Source organism: Tachypleus tridentatus, chromosome 7 (assembly GCF_004210375.1).
Source record: "Tachypleus tridentatus isolate NWPU-2018 chromosome 7, ASM421037v1, whole genome shotgun sequence".
Lineage (NCBI taxonomy): Eukaryota > Metazoa > Arthropoda > Merostomata > Xiphosura > Limulidae > Tachypleus > Tachypleus tridentatus.
Window position 1 is genome coordinate 18,692,192 of NC_134831.1, and position 12,929 is coordinate 18,705,120.

The 12,929-nt window shown below is 34.9% G+C and overlaps 1 protein-coding gene across 3 annotated transcripts in view; it reads right to left on the reverse strand.

The window, feature by feature from the left end:
• The window catches only part of LOC143255231 (epithelial sodium channel subunit gamma-like), a 37,174-nt gene that overhangs the window by 5,671 nt on the left and 18,574 nt on the right, over positions 1-12,929 (reverse strand). For 2 of the 3 annotated variants that reach the window (XM_076510570.1, XM_076510568.1), the window contains 2 exons: positions 10,415-10,529; positions 6,982-7,059 (listed from right to left, as the gene is read on the reverse strand). Coding sequence is in view for 1 of the 3 variants with exons in the window: in XM_076510571.1 (XP_076366686.1) it covers positions 4,177-4,193; positions 5,402-5,437 (53 nt within the window). In the remaining 2 variants the exon portion in view is untranslated. Of the gene's footprint in view, positions 1-4,176; positions 4,194-5,401; positions 5,454-6,981; positions 7,060-10,414; positions 10,530-12,929 lie in introns of those variants that run through there. The other variant, XM_076510571.1, reaches the window with a different exon arrangement.

Genomic DNA, 12,929 nt, shown 5'->3' on the forward strand with positions numbered 1-12,929 from the left:
TATGTAATTCAATGACTAATACTAATAAATATTTTTTTCAATAAGAAAATATTTTTTTTTACATTAGGTTGCCCAGAATTAAATGTTGGAATTCTCACGACGACACTTAGAAGCTGAATATTGAGTAACTTATCGTTGATTGGTTGGTTTAATCCAACGTTTATCGCTTAAAAGGTGTCTTAATCGTCTGTTGTTTCCAGTCTTCTCAGAGTAAGTTTCGCAACCCCCAAGGCAGCATGGGCAAGAAGGACTTTCCTCTGCGACTTCAAACTTGAACGAAAAACTACCGAAACTACACGGAACATTACCCAGGCATTCGGCCATGAATCGGTTACTGAACGTACGATTCAGCGTTTGTTCCAAAGGTTTCGATATGGAGATGAAAACCGTGAAGGTCGTGGAAGGAAGCCATCCTTATATGAAAACGCACTAAGGGAAGAAGTTGAGACAGACCCTTGCACAACAGTACGTGAGCTTGCAGAAAAGTTAGGCACAAACTAATCAAGCATTGCCAACCACCTCAGTGCAATTGGAAAGATGAAAAAGCTGAATATGTGGGTTCCACATGAGCTGACGGAAGATCAACAAAATCGGCGTTATGAGACCTGTCAAGGATGACACTCCAAAAATTGAACGAACTGGGAATCGATGGTCTGCCTCATCCACCTTATTCCCCAGATCTTTCCCCAATAAATTTTCATTTTTTCAAGCACTTTGACAACTTTTTGAACAATAAACACTTTCAAAACCAGGCAGCTGCAAAAGAAGCTTTCAGAAAGTTCATTGACCACAGAAACTCTGATTTCTACAACAAGAACATAAACAGCATTGTTACACGTTGGAAAAAGAATGTTGAAGTAAATGGTGCTTACTTTGATTAAAGCATGTCTTTCAACATTGGTTTATACTTTTCCAAACTTCGCAGTTCAAAAACGACATTTATTTCTGGACAACCTAATATATAAGAGGAGACAATTTTATATTCAAATTTTTAAAATATCTTTCGAACGCTCACACGCACATACACATATAGACAGTAAAGGTAAACTAACTTTTTGGTAAAAATAATGCCAGTCAATGAAATGGAATATTATGCATGTTTTTTTTTCGAAAAAAACTCTTCATGTATGTTAAACCTTTGTGAAATGTGTAACGCGTCCATTAAAGCTAAAACACGTACCCCAGTAACTAAATGGTAAGCTTGAATGATTATAATAATGCTAACAATTGTGGTTAACCCCTATGAATGCTGCAGCCCCTTATAATTCCTATCCACATATATCTAAGCATCGTTAAGAAGAAGTAAAAACTATTTAGCTTATCCCACTCCTGTTTTGAAAACAGAGCTGCTGCCACTCAAATTCTTAATTATAGTTGAATACTTTTAGGCTCGGTGAAAACCAGAATGCAAATCTATTTGTATAGCATGTATATCATAGTATTACAAGTTAATTTGTATATATCTATATATTTATGTAAAACACAATAACTTGTGAGTATTTCTGTTTGTTCTTTATCTAACCACTCCCAGGTCACTGGGCCAATCTCAACCAAACTAAATGGGTTGATAGTCTGGGACAAAGGACTTGTTACTGGGTATCTCAAAACCCCATACACACCCATTATTACTCTTATCGAGCGTTTATTATCTTTGACTGAATTAACGTTAATTGCACTCATAGATGACGCCATGTTTTTACACAAATATTTTTATTAAACTTGACACACACACAGTGCAGGGAAGGGCACATATACGTCTTTATATTACTCTCAGACTGTACGCTAGAATTCTCTCTACAGAAATGCTGTAAAAACTCCGGCCGCCATTATTGCAGTAATACATAAACTCAGCTCAAGTTTCTACTCCAACAACCACAATAAGGCTAATATGAAGAAACGTTTCTTGAGATACACTCACTTCCTCCTCTGAGCTCTGACATTTCAACTTCAGCTCGTAACACACTTTCTGCGGCCAATGACCGTCAACTGATTCATAACGTGAAGGCCCTACACGGCCACGTAGTTAAGGTACTCGACTCGTAATCAAAAGGTCCCGGGTTCGACTTCCCGTTACACTAAACATGCTCGCCCTATCAGCCGTGGGGGTGGTATAATGTGATGGTCAATCCCGCTATTCGTTGGTAAAAAATGAGCCCAAGAGTTGATGGTGGGTGGTGATAACTAGCTGCCTTCCCTCTAGTCTTACACTGCTAAATTAGAGAAGGCTGGCGCAGATACCCCTCGTGTAGCTTCATGCGAAATAAAAAAACAACAACAAACAAAACATGATATTATTATAAATTATGGTATATATTATATTTTCCATAAGTGTTAAGTTATAAAAGACACTGCCTAGTACTTTCATTTTTCTTATTAACACAGAGCAAAAAGCTAGTGTAAGACTAAAGGGAAGGCAGCTAGTTATCACCACCCACCACCAACTCTTGGGCTCATCTTTTACCAACGAATAGTGAGATTGACTGTAACATTATAACACCCCCACGGCTGATAGGGCGAGCATGTTTGGTGTGACGGGGATTCAAACCCGCGACCCTCGAATTACGAGTCGAGTGCTTTAACCACCAGCCCATGCTAGGCCTATAATAATAGGAAACAATATATAGAAGGAAAGTTTTCATGAACTCTTCAACATCAGATGTTGGAGACCATGAGACAACTCTTAAATAAAGATATAGTTTAGTCTACTTTAAAACTTTACATACTTTAGTAAGTTTTATTTAATAACTCTTTTCTGAAACATAAATTTAATTCTGACTTTTTTTATTAACTGAAACCAGTGCAGTTTTTAAATATATGAAAACATTACACACCAATGATTGGCCATCATGATAAATTTTACATGTTTTATAATAAATATCCTTTCCTGACTTGTAGCAAAGGCGTAAATATATGCTGTATATATTTCAAGGTGTATTGATTTAATTCATTCTTCTTTTTTTCTACAGATTTTAGGTTAGTCCAACTTGAAATAAAGTACGTGGGAAATTTCTGGAACATCAGAAAGTTCTACGATCTACTAGGAGCACTTTTCTGTTTATAGCATTAATTTAAAATCAGAACCTTATTGTCCACTAAATAAAAACAAAATTGAAGATGTCACAGATGAGATCTTTTTCTTAAAACTTTTGTGATTTTGTACAAAAAATATTATGCAAATCTGTAATAAGATAAAACTTAATACCTCGCGTAGTCTTTGTACAGCAGAACTTACACGTACATCTTGGTTTTGGAAACAACAACCATTTCTGAGAACATGCACATAGAACTTTAACAGTTGGAAGTACTGTCATAAAATTACCATAATCCCTATCGCTCTCAGTTGTGGTGTGGTTAAGACTGTCTTTTTAATTTTATCTTTTTTTCAAGCCACGTATATTTCTTTTTTTGAAATGGTTAGGTTTGTTTTGAATTTCGCGCAAAGCTACACGAGGGCTGTCTGCGCAAGCCGTTCCTAATTTAGCAGTGCAAGACTAGAGGGAAGACAGCTACTCATCACCACTCACCGCCAACTCTTGGGCTACTCTTTTACCAACGAATAGTGGGATTAACTGTCACACTATAACACCCTCACGGCTAAAAGGGTGAGCATGTTTGGTATGACGGGGAATCGAACCCGCGATCCTCGGACTACGAGTTGAGTATCTTAAACACCTGGCCATGCTGAGCCTTTTTTGAAATGGACTGCGCTTATATTAACCATAAATGACAGTTGATGAAAAGTACACCATGCAAGTTAAACGATTTTGAAATAAATGCAATTTTATATGTAATACAAACATTAAATACACTTACAATAATTGATGACAAACCAGGAACATAATTAATAAAATGTTATATGGAATAGACAGTAAAACTACTTTTTACTTAGATTGATTTTCTTGAATCGTTACTCCCTTTGACTCATCAGAGATTTGTCCGGACCGAATGTTAATTAACATGTAATCCACATTTTTAGAAAATGCAATCACGTGATTCGTATTTCAGTTAACAGATTTAAGCTCAGTAATTAACCAGAAAACTAGAATTACAAATGATATCTTACATAATTACATTAATATTCTGTATGTGACAATTAATTCATTTGTGATTAAATAGAATTGTGGGTTGTACCTAAATAAATCATCATTTTTAAGATTACAACAATAACAGACTTACCTTGCAAAATAGGCATGCTGCAAAGTAAAAATAAAATTTCGCAAACTAAATTTATATTATCCAAATGTAGCAAAACATTATAGAAATAGTGCATTGTACAATTGGTATAAAATATCTTATGCACTCGTATCAAATCAAAGTCCTTCTAAAAATATTAGCCAATAGAAATATTTCATTCATATTTTTCATACTTATGATAGAATATAAAACAATAAATTATTCTTCAATACATTCATAAGTAAAGAAACTAATTAACAATTTACAAGTTACATTTAGAAGACATTGTTCAAATAACTTTGATACATTTAGCAACGATGTAATATCTCTACATAAACATTCAAATTTTCTTTATTTGCTATTCTAATCAATAAACCAATATCTTTTCCTGAATAGCTTATTAAGAATCTTAATTATGACAGGAATTCGACGTAATATTAACCATGCATAATATGTAAATGCTGTAAAAAACCTAAATCTGTAGTACAATCTTTGACATCGATTGTAATACCTGAGTCTTAGGATCACAGAAAGTTCAAGTTCAAAATATTAAATGCCAGATTTTCATGCAGAATTACATGAATTTGTTTCTATGAATCTTTTGATAATAGAACAACGATAAAACCAATTAATAATCTATTAAACAATATATTACAGTACTTATAACTCAACTTACGTTCAACTCAATGTTTAGGTAATTAAGTACAATAGAATAACTTAATGGTATTTGTTATTTGTGTGTGTGTGTTGTTTTTTTTATTTGCAGATCCATAAATGATTTATAGTAAGGAAGGTTTCACAAATTCTAGATTATGTCTGTGCTTAAAAACAGAATGTATCTCGGATGGTATTGTTTGTTCGCTTTTTGAAGTTTAGCGCAGAGCTAGTCAAGGGCTATTCAGGGTAGCCGTCTGCAATATTGAATTGATAAGCTAGAGGGAAGGCACTTAGTCAACAACATTCACCATCAACTACTAAGATAATCTTTACCAACAAATAGTAGGTTTGACCGTAATATTATAACACTTTCACGGTTCAAAGTGCAGCACATTCAGGGATCAGTTTGAGACAAAGTGGGAGAAATAAATGTAAAAATAATATTTTTCAAGTAAAACTGTCCAGACGTACAATACTATTTATCAAATATAAAGATTAAATTGACTCTGGTTTTAATTATCTTTTAAATCTCATAATTGTATTAACAATTTTCAGGCAAGAATTAAATTACCTTTTGCCACTGGAAATCACTCATGGAAACAGTCATTTTGAAAGATTCTTCTCTGAAACAAATTATGTACGACAATATTTAGAAAAGCATCACAGAGTACAGAAAATTTAATATATAAAAAGTACAGTTTGTTTGTTTTTTTATTATTTCGCGCAAAGCTACTCAAGAGCTATCTGTGCTAGCCGTCCCTAATTTAGCAGTGTAAGACTAGAGGGAAGACAGCTAGTCATCACCACCCACCGCCAACTGTTGGGCTACTCTTTTACCAACGAATGCTGGAGTTGACCGTCACATTATAATGCCCCCACGGTTGAAAGGGCGAGCATATTGGGTGCGACGGGAATTCGAATCCGCGACCCGCAGATTACGAGTAGGACGCCTTAACCCACCTGGCCATGGCGAGCCATAGAGTACAGAAAATTAAAAATATATATACGTATTTAATAAAATTAAATAAAAAAATGTATCTAAAAGTTAATCCAAACAGTTTGAACTTTATCTAAAGAAATGTTGTTGGCAAAATCTTTGTCGTATTATTGAGATAGAAGTGATGTTGTACAGTAAACGTGTTTTTTTTTCTTTCATATTAAATATACATTATACATTAACGCTTAAACCAAATCGTAAATCATTAATTTTCCACGTTACGATCAAACAAAATGTTTAACACAGTGTTACAGATGCCATCATAAAAAAGACAATCTTATAGTTAAGGTAAATGTACAAGTTATAGAATGAAACAACACGTAAAATGTCTTGTTATATCTTCCAGTTTTGTTTTGTTTTTTGTGAATTACATCTCATGTATTAAGGACACTATGAAAACATTTCAAACCTTCAAAAATTATGTTAGTCATTAACCAAATTTACAGTACAATACAAACAGTGTTATTTATGGTTGGTTTAAAAGAAAACATTCAAAGACGAAGTTAGTTTGTAAAACGTATAGTAAACTTCGTGGACTTTTAAAAAATTACCAAACAATACTAAAGATTCGAGAGTTGAATTGTCAGTGAAAAATAACAATACCACTAATTTATGATATTATGAACACACAAAGCCCGTTTATTTGAGGCCTGGCATGGCCGAGCGCGTAAGGCGTGCGACTCGTACTCCGACGGTCGCGGGTTCGTGCCCGCGTCGCGCTAAGCATGCTCGCCCTCCCAGCCGTGGGGGCGTTATAATGTTACGGTCAATCCACTATTCGTTGGTAAAAGAGTAGCCCAAGAGTTGGCGGTGGGTGGTGATGACTAGCTGCCTTCCCTCTAGTCTTACACTGCTAAATTAGGGACGGCTAGCACAGATAGCCCTCGAGTAGCTTTGTGCGAAATTCCAAAAACAAAACAAAATCGTTTATTTGAAATAATCGACCTTATAACGTTTCGCTTTACAGCTTCTTAAGGCGTGTTTACTGAAACAAAAATCCAAAACTATAATAACAGTACAAAGCTTCGAATCATTTGGGTTTCGACGAGATTTGTTTATCTTATCAAGATTCAAGAAATTTTGAATAACATCTGTGTAAAATAACAACAAATTTAAACATATGCAGTCTAAAATGTACCATTACACATATTTAACTTACAGGCAAGCTAGAGGGCAGTCACATTTCTTTCGGCCAGAGGAAAGATGCTTTCGGACCTCTTCCAAGCAACAAACTGTAAACCATATAAAAAATATGTTATTTTTTAAACACTAATATACTAAATATAATAATTAAGTACTGAATGACAAACAAAAAATATTTAAAAAAAGCTTCGAAAAATGTTAGAGTAATAGTATACGTTAACGGGGATAATGCTTTTGTTTTGGAGTTGAAGCGTTAAAGTGAATTAAAAACTAATTTTAATGTGCTTTTTTATTTAGTATGACATGCAGGTTCAAACACATGAATCACTACTTTAACTGACTAGTTTCAGGGCAACACAGGCGGGTGAAATTTTATCTTACACTGCACCAAAAAAACGTCGTTTTTTATTTCTTTGTTTGGTTGGTTGTCGGCCCGGCATGGCCAAGCGTGTTAAGGCGTGCGACTCGTAATCGCCGTCGCGCTAAACATGCTCACCCTTTCAGCAGTGGGGCGTTATAAGCTACAGTCAATCCCGCTATTCGTTGATAAAAGAGTATTCCAAGTTGCCTTCCCTCTAGTCTTACACTGCTAAATTAGGGACGGCTAGCGCAGATAACCCTCGTGTAGCTTTGTGCGAAATTCAAAAACAAACAAACTTGTTTGGTTGTTGTTGTTTTTTTGCTCTTAGTACCAATATCAGTATTTATTCTTATCCATTGACACTAAATCGTTCAACGATTTTCATTTTACCAATTCAATAACTCTTTCATATATATACTTATTTGGTTACTGTATTGCGTCTTAACACAAACATAGTAATATTTACGTTGCGTTAGCGAAACCGAATTATCAGGTCACTTGGACTCTGGTGTTCTGAAGTACAACACTTTCTTTTTTCTTGGTTAGGTGGTCAGGGCGCTTGACTCGTAATCTGAAGGTCGAGGGTTCGAACCCCTGCTACACCAAAAATGCTCGCCATTTTCAGCCATAAGGGTTATAATGTGACGGTCAATCCAACTAGTCGTTGTTAAAAGAGCAGCCGAAAGGTTGGTGATGGGTGGTGATTATTAATTTCCTTCCCTCTAGTCTTATACTGCTAAATTAGGCACGGCTAGTGCCGATGGCCCTCATGTAACTTAGCGCAAAATTCAAAACAAACAAATCATAGTGAGCATGTTCCGTGACAGGAGTTCGAAGTTGTAATGAACAGATTGCGAGTCGAGCGCCGTAACCACCAGGACAGGCCAGACTGTTGATTAAGATGGAAAATGAAAATTGTAACAGGTGAAACTCGTTTATAGTTGGTTTAAAAAAGAAAAAAATGAAGACAAAAGTCGAATTATCAAAACCTAGATTAAAAAAATTGTTCGAAAAATTTTAATTCTGATGGTATACTGGAGGTATCGAGTGAAGAAAACAGTTGATACATTTATAGTTTACAGGTAAAATATGAGTCTAAAAATACAACATTTTGTATATTTCTCACTTACCAAACCAAAATAAAATGTATGATAAGCAAGTCGGAACTACAAATTGGTGTAAAAAAAGTTTATTTCAGATTAAAAGTGTAAGGCTAAAAAATGTTGTAACAAATAAATCGTTTAAAAATACAATTTAGAAAATATGTTAGATTTGTGTTTAAAATTTTCGTATTTTAGTCAATTTATGTATTTTTCTGTCGTATTCAGGTCTTTCTTTAGGGTGCCCTACATGGCCAGGTGGTTAAGGCACTCGACTCGTAATCTGAGTGTTGCAGGTTCGAATCTCCGTCGCGCCAAACATACTTGACTTTACAGCTGTGGTGGCGTCATAATGTCACGATTAATCCCACTATTCGTCGATAAAAGAGTAGTCCAAGAGTTGGCGGTGGGTGGTAATGACTAGCTGCCTTCCTTCTAGTTTTACACTGCTAAATTAGGGACGGCTAGCGCAGATAGCCCTCAAGTAGCTTTGCGTGAAATTTAAAACAAACTTTATTTAGGAATTATAAAACCATAAATAAGCTATATAAGGGTGGTAAGCTATATAAAGTATGTGTTTGGTTATTATAAAATTACTTGGTGTAGTTAATTTTCATGTACATTTTGTAAAAAATCTGATAATTTGTTCAATACCAATAATATCCTGTTTTATATATTTATTATTTAATACATTTGGATGATTACCAGAATTTCTATTAAAAGTTAAACTGTCTTACTTTTGTTTATATAAATTGAAACAGGCCAGATGTGAGACTTATTTTATTAGTTGTTTTGAGTCTTTTTTTTAATTTATGTTAACTAACATGTTGAGGGATAACTTGGAATTTCGCAAGATTGGTCACTGTTCTGCACTTTAGAACATATTCATTAGTTTACAAAACTTACAGTGTTGTGTTAAATTAACTGATGCCTCCCCTCCAGTGGCACAGTGGTATGTCTGCGGACTTATATCACTAGACAGTGGATTTAGATACCCGTGGTGGGCAGAGTAAAAACAGCCCTTTGTGTTGTTTTGTACTTAATAGCAAACAACGACAACTAATTGAATACTTGAACTGAGGTTACAATTTAATATAATATTGTACATATGAGTGTACATCATAAGCTGGTTAGGGCGCTCGAATCACAATATGAGGGTCGCAGGTTCAAATCCCTATCACATCAAACATGCTTGTCCTTTCAGTTGTTGGGGAGTTATAACGTCAATAAAGTTACGGTCAATCCAACTATACGTTAGTAAAAAAGTAGTCCGAGAGTTAGCAGTGGGTGGTGTGTCTAGCTACTTTCCATCTAGTGTTACACTAAAAATTTAGGGACAGCTGGAGCAGAGAGCCCTCGTGTAGTTTTGCTTCAAAACAAACAAACCAACACCATAAAAATGTCATGAAATGCTCAAATAACCTACGTTTTTACAAAATATTAAATGTATCTATATTTATATGTTTGATTGTATACATATGTTTGTTTTTGAATTTCGCACAAAGCTACTCGAGGGCTATCTGTGCTAGCCGTTCCTAATTTAGCAGTATAAGACTAGAGGGAAGGCAGCTAATCATCACCACCCATCGCCAACTCTTGGGCTACTCTTTTACCAACGAATAGTGGGATTGACCGTCACATTATAACGCTCCCACGGCTGAAAGGGCGAGCATGTTTGGTGCGACCGGGATTCGAACCCGTGACCCTCGGATTGCGAGTCGAACGCCTTAACACACTTGGCCATGCCCATATATACATCTGTATATATATATATTATTATTATTATACTAGCAAAAGAGAAATTGTGCTATGGAATTATTTACTGAAAAGATATAAAATTGTTAATTGTTAAAATTTTCGAAGTGTAAAGGGACCGAATTCGGATTTTTCATTATTAAAATACGTCACTAAACTATCTACATAGTTTTAAAAGAACACCTTTTTAATAGAATAAAGAAAGTTGCACAGGAGAATATTTCTTACCATCTGTGATCTTAGAAAGGGAACACGGTGATATGTGATCAGGTAAGGGAACTCTTGGGTCGCCACATCCACACCTCTCATCCCTCAGTAACTGTGCACAGATCTGAAGACACGTCTAACAGTTCAGACGAAAAGGTCAAAAATATATTTTGGTCATTTTAGCCATTGTTTTTAACTTACTCATAACGCACTTTTCTTTTGTTAAGATACCTAATAAATCTTTTATATATTTGTTCCATAAATATTCGATACACTTCTTGACATAATATTAAATATTTCTCCAAAATGAAGAGAACAATCTAATGAAACAAGTGTGAATAACGCATTATTTTGAAATGATTTGTTATTCCATAAGAAAAAAATTATACATTTAAAATATAGCGTAATTTGAAACTTAACGTCGAGAGGCCTACTTGAAACTAATCAATTTTAGAAATGACAGATATTAGTAACGTAAATGTTTTATCAAAAAAATACCAATACAAAGATGTTTTGGCCTTCCTATGTGACCACCATGTTAGGAATAAGATTTGAAAGAATAAGTTATTCCTTTTCTCCTGTAACCATGAGACATAGCTCAGGGCTTATAATATTAAAATACTTATTGTACAGCTCTGTACTTAAGTAAAAGAAACAAGTAATAAATATTCGGGTAAAGCGGGTTATTATTGGAAAATCCTTTGCTGGCCGACTATGAGGTTGTTTGAAAGTGATCGCTGATAAATATTGTTGGAGAACAAAGTTCATAAGGTAACACTGTTCACTGGACAAAGACTCTGAGTTTACATTCTAGATTTATAGTATTGTTCCTGAGTCATCTACATCACATGCAACATTCTTGTCAGCTTGACTAGCTGTATCAGGCACATGTTGTTCGTAGGGTATTCTAGTGACAGCGGAAGTCTTGGTTTCAAAATACAGGTGTAAGATAGGCATAACTTTACACTTTCATTTTTCCTAAGTAGTACTGGCACTGTTAGGTAAATAATACTAAGTGATCAGTTACTGCTGCGTCACAAATATTCATGAAATATGTCTGATGCCACATACTGTAACTATAGCATCATTCTCAGCATCATTTTATTATAGTTCACGCTTTATTGTCTCTTTCTCTCTATGCTTACTATCTGCTTTTATAGTTTCCGTCTAAACATAATTAAAATTGTTCAGAAAAGTAAACTACACACAGGAAGAATCTCAAAGAGTGAATTACTCACGAGAAATGAATATATTCATTCCAGTCCCCGAGTTTAATATTAATAAAAATGCTCATCGGAGGCCAACAAAAAAAGAATAACCACTGATTGCATTCAGGAAGCGATATTACGGATACAAAGTAACAATTATTTTTCCCTCTGTATCTTTGTTGTTAATAACAAAGTTGCACCATTAAAACCCAATTTCTAACACTACAAGCCCTCAGACGTTCCACTGAACCACCGGTGACCTTATTTATATCTAATTTCAACTGATTTATTGTCTTTGAGACGAATATTAGTATATTTGTCCCTCGCTGGAACATCGGTAATTCTTCGGGTTTACAATGTTAAAATCAGAAGTTTGATTCCCTTCGGTGGACACAGCAGATAGCCCGATGTGGCTTTGCTATAAGTAAAAACTAACACAAAACAAACACACAATTAATATATTTAATTGAACAAGATGTATTTGCCTATGTCTGGAAGAAACCTTTAATTTCATGGTATTCAAGGTGCAGTATGTGCTTTCTACTACCTACAGTGATGCGGAAATTTTAAAACTGATTATTTAATTTCTGCAATATCAAGGTGGCAACACTTGGTCCAGAAACTTGTTAACACTACCTTCCTCTAATTATTTTCTTCTCTTTAAAAGTTGAAATATCCTTTGACGACGCATGCAGATTTAAAGGGTTAGGACCAGAATACCCTGTGTCGGCTAATTATGGCGTTGACTAAAAGTAACAGGTAACTAATGCCGTTAGGGAATAGTGTTCAAGATGAAACGTCCTCCACTGGAGAATCAAAGTGAGTGCACACCCTAGATACAAATGCACTTTGTTCGGTTCTTTACTAGTCGATCTGCTTTATTGAATATCAACGTGTTTTTTTTTTTCGACAGTCGATCCTGATAGAAAGATAGTGACAGGACTGAATACAACTTGGCGAGGACAACAACTGTCTGTTTCTCAGTTTCAATAAACACACACACACACACACGGTGTTTTCCATTTATTTATCAAAACAAAAAGTTTGTTCAGTCGTTTAAAACATGGCCAGACCCTTTAATTTCGTACTGAGGAGACGGCTCAGTCAGAAAGATGTTATTTATTCTGGGCTGAACTTTGTTGTTATTGCAGATTCCTCTATCTTACACTTGTCGAGAAACCTGTTTCATCCAGAAATACCAGAAGTGCAAACTTGTTTCTTTCAATATACAAGTTACACAAAATATTATTTACACATGGATGAAGAAAGGATAAGGATGTTCGTCAAAAGACAGATAATTAAAACAATGTATGAACAAGCACCACACG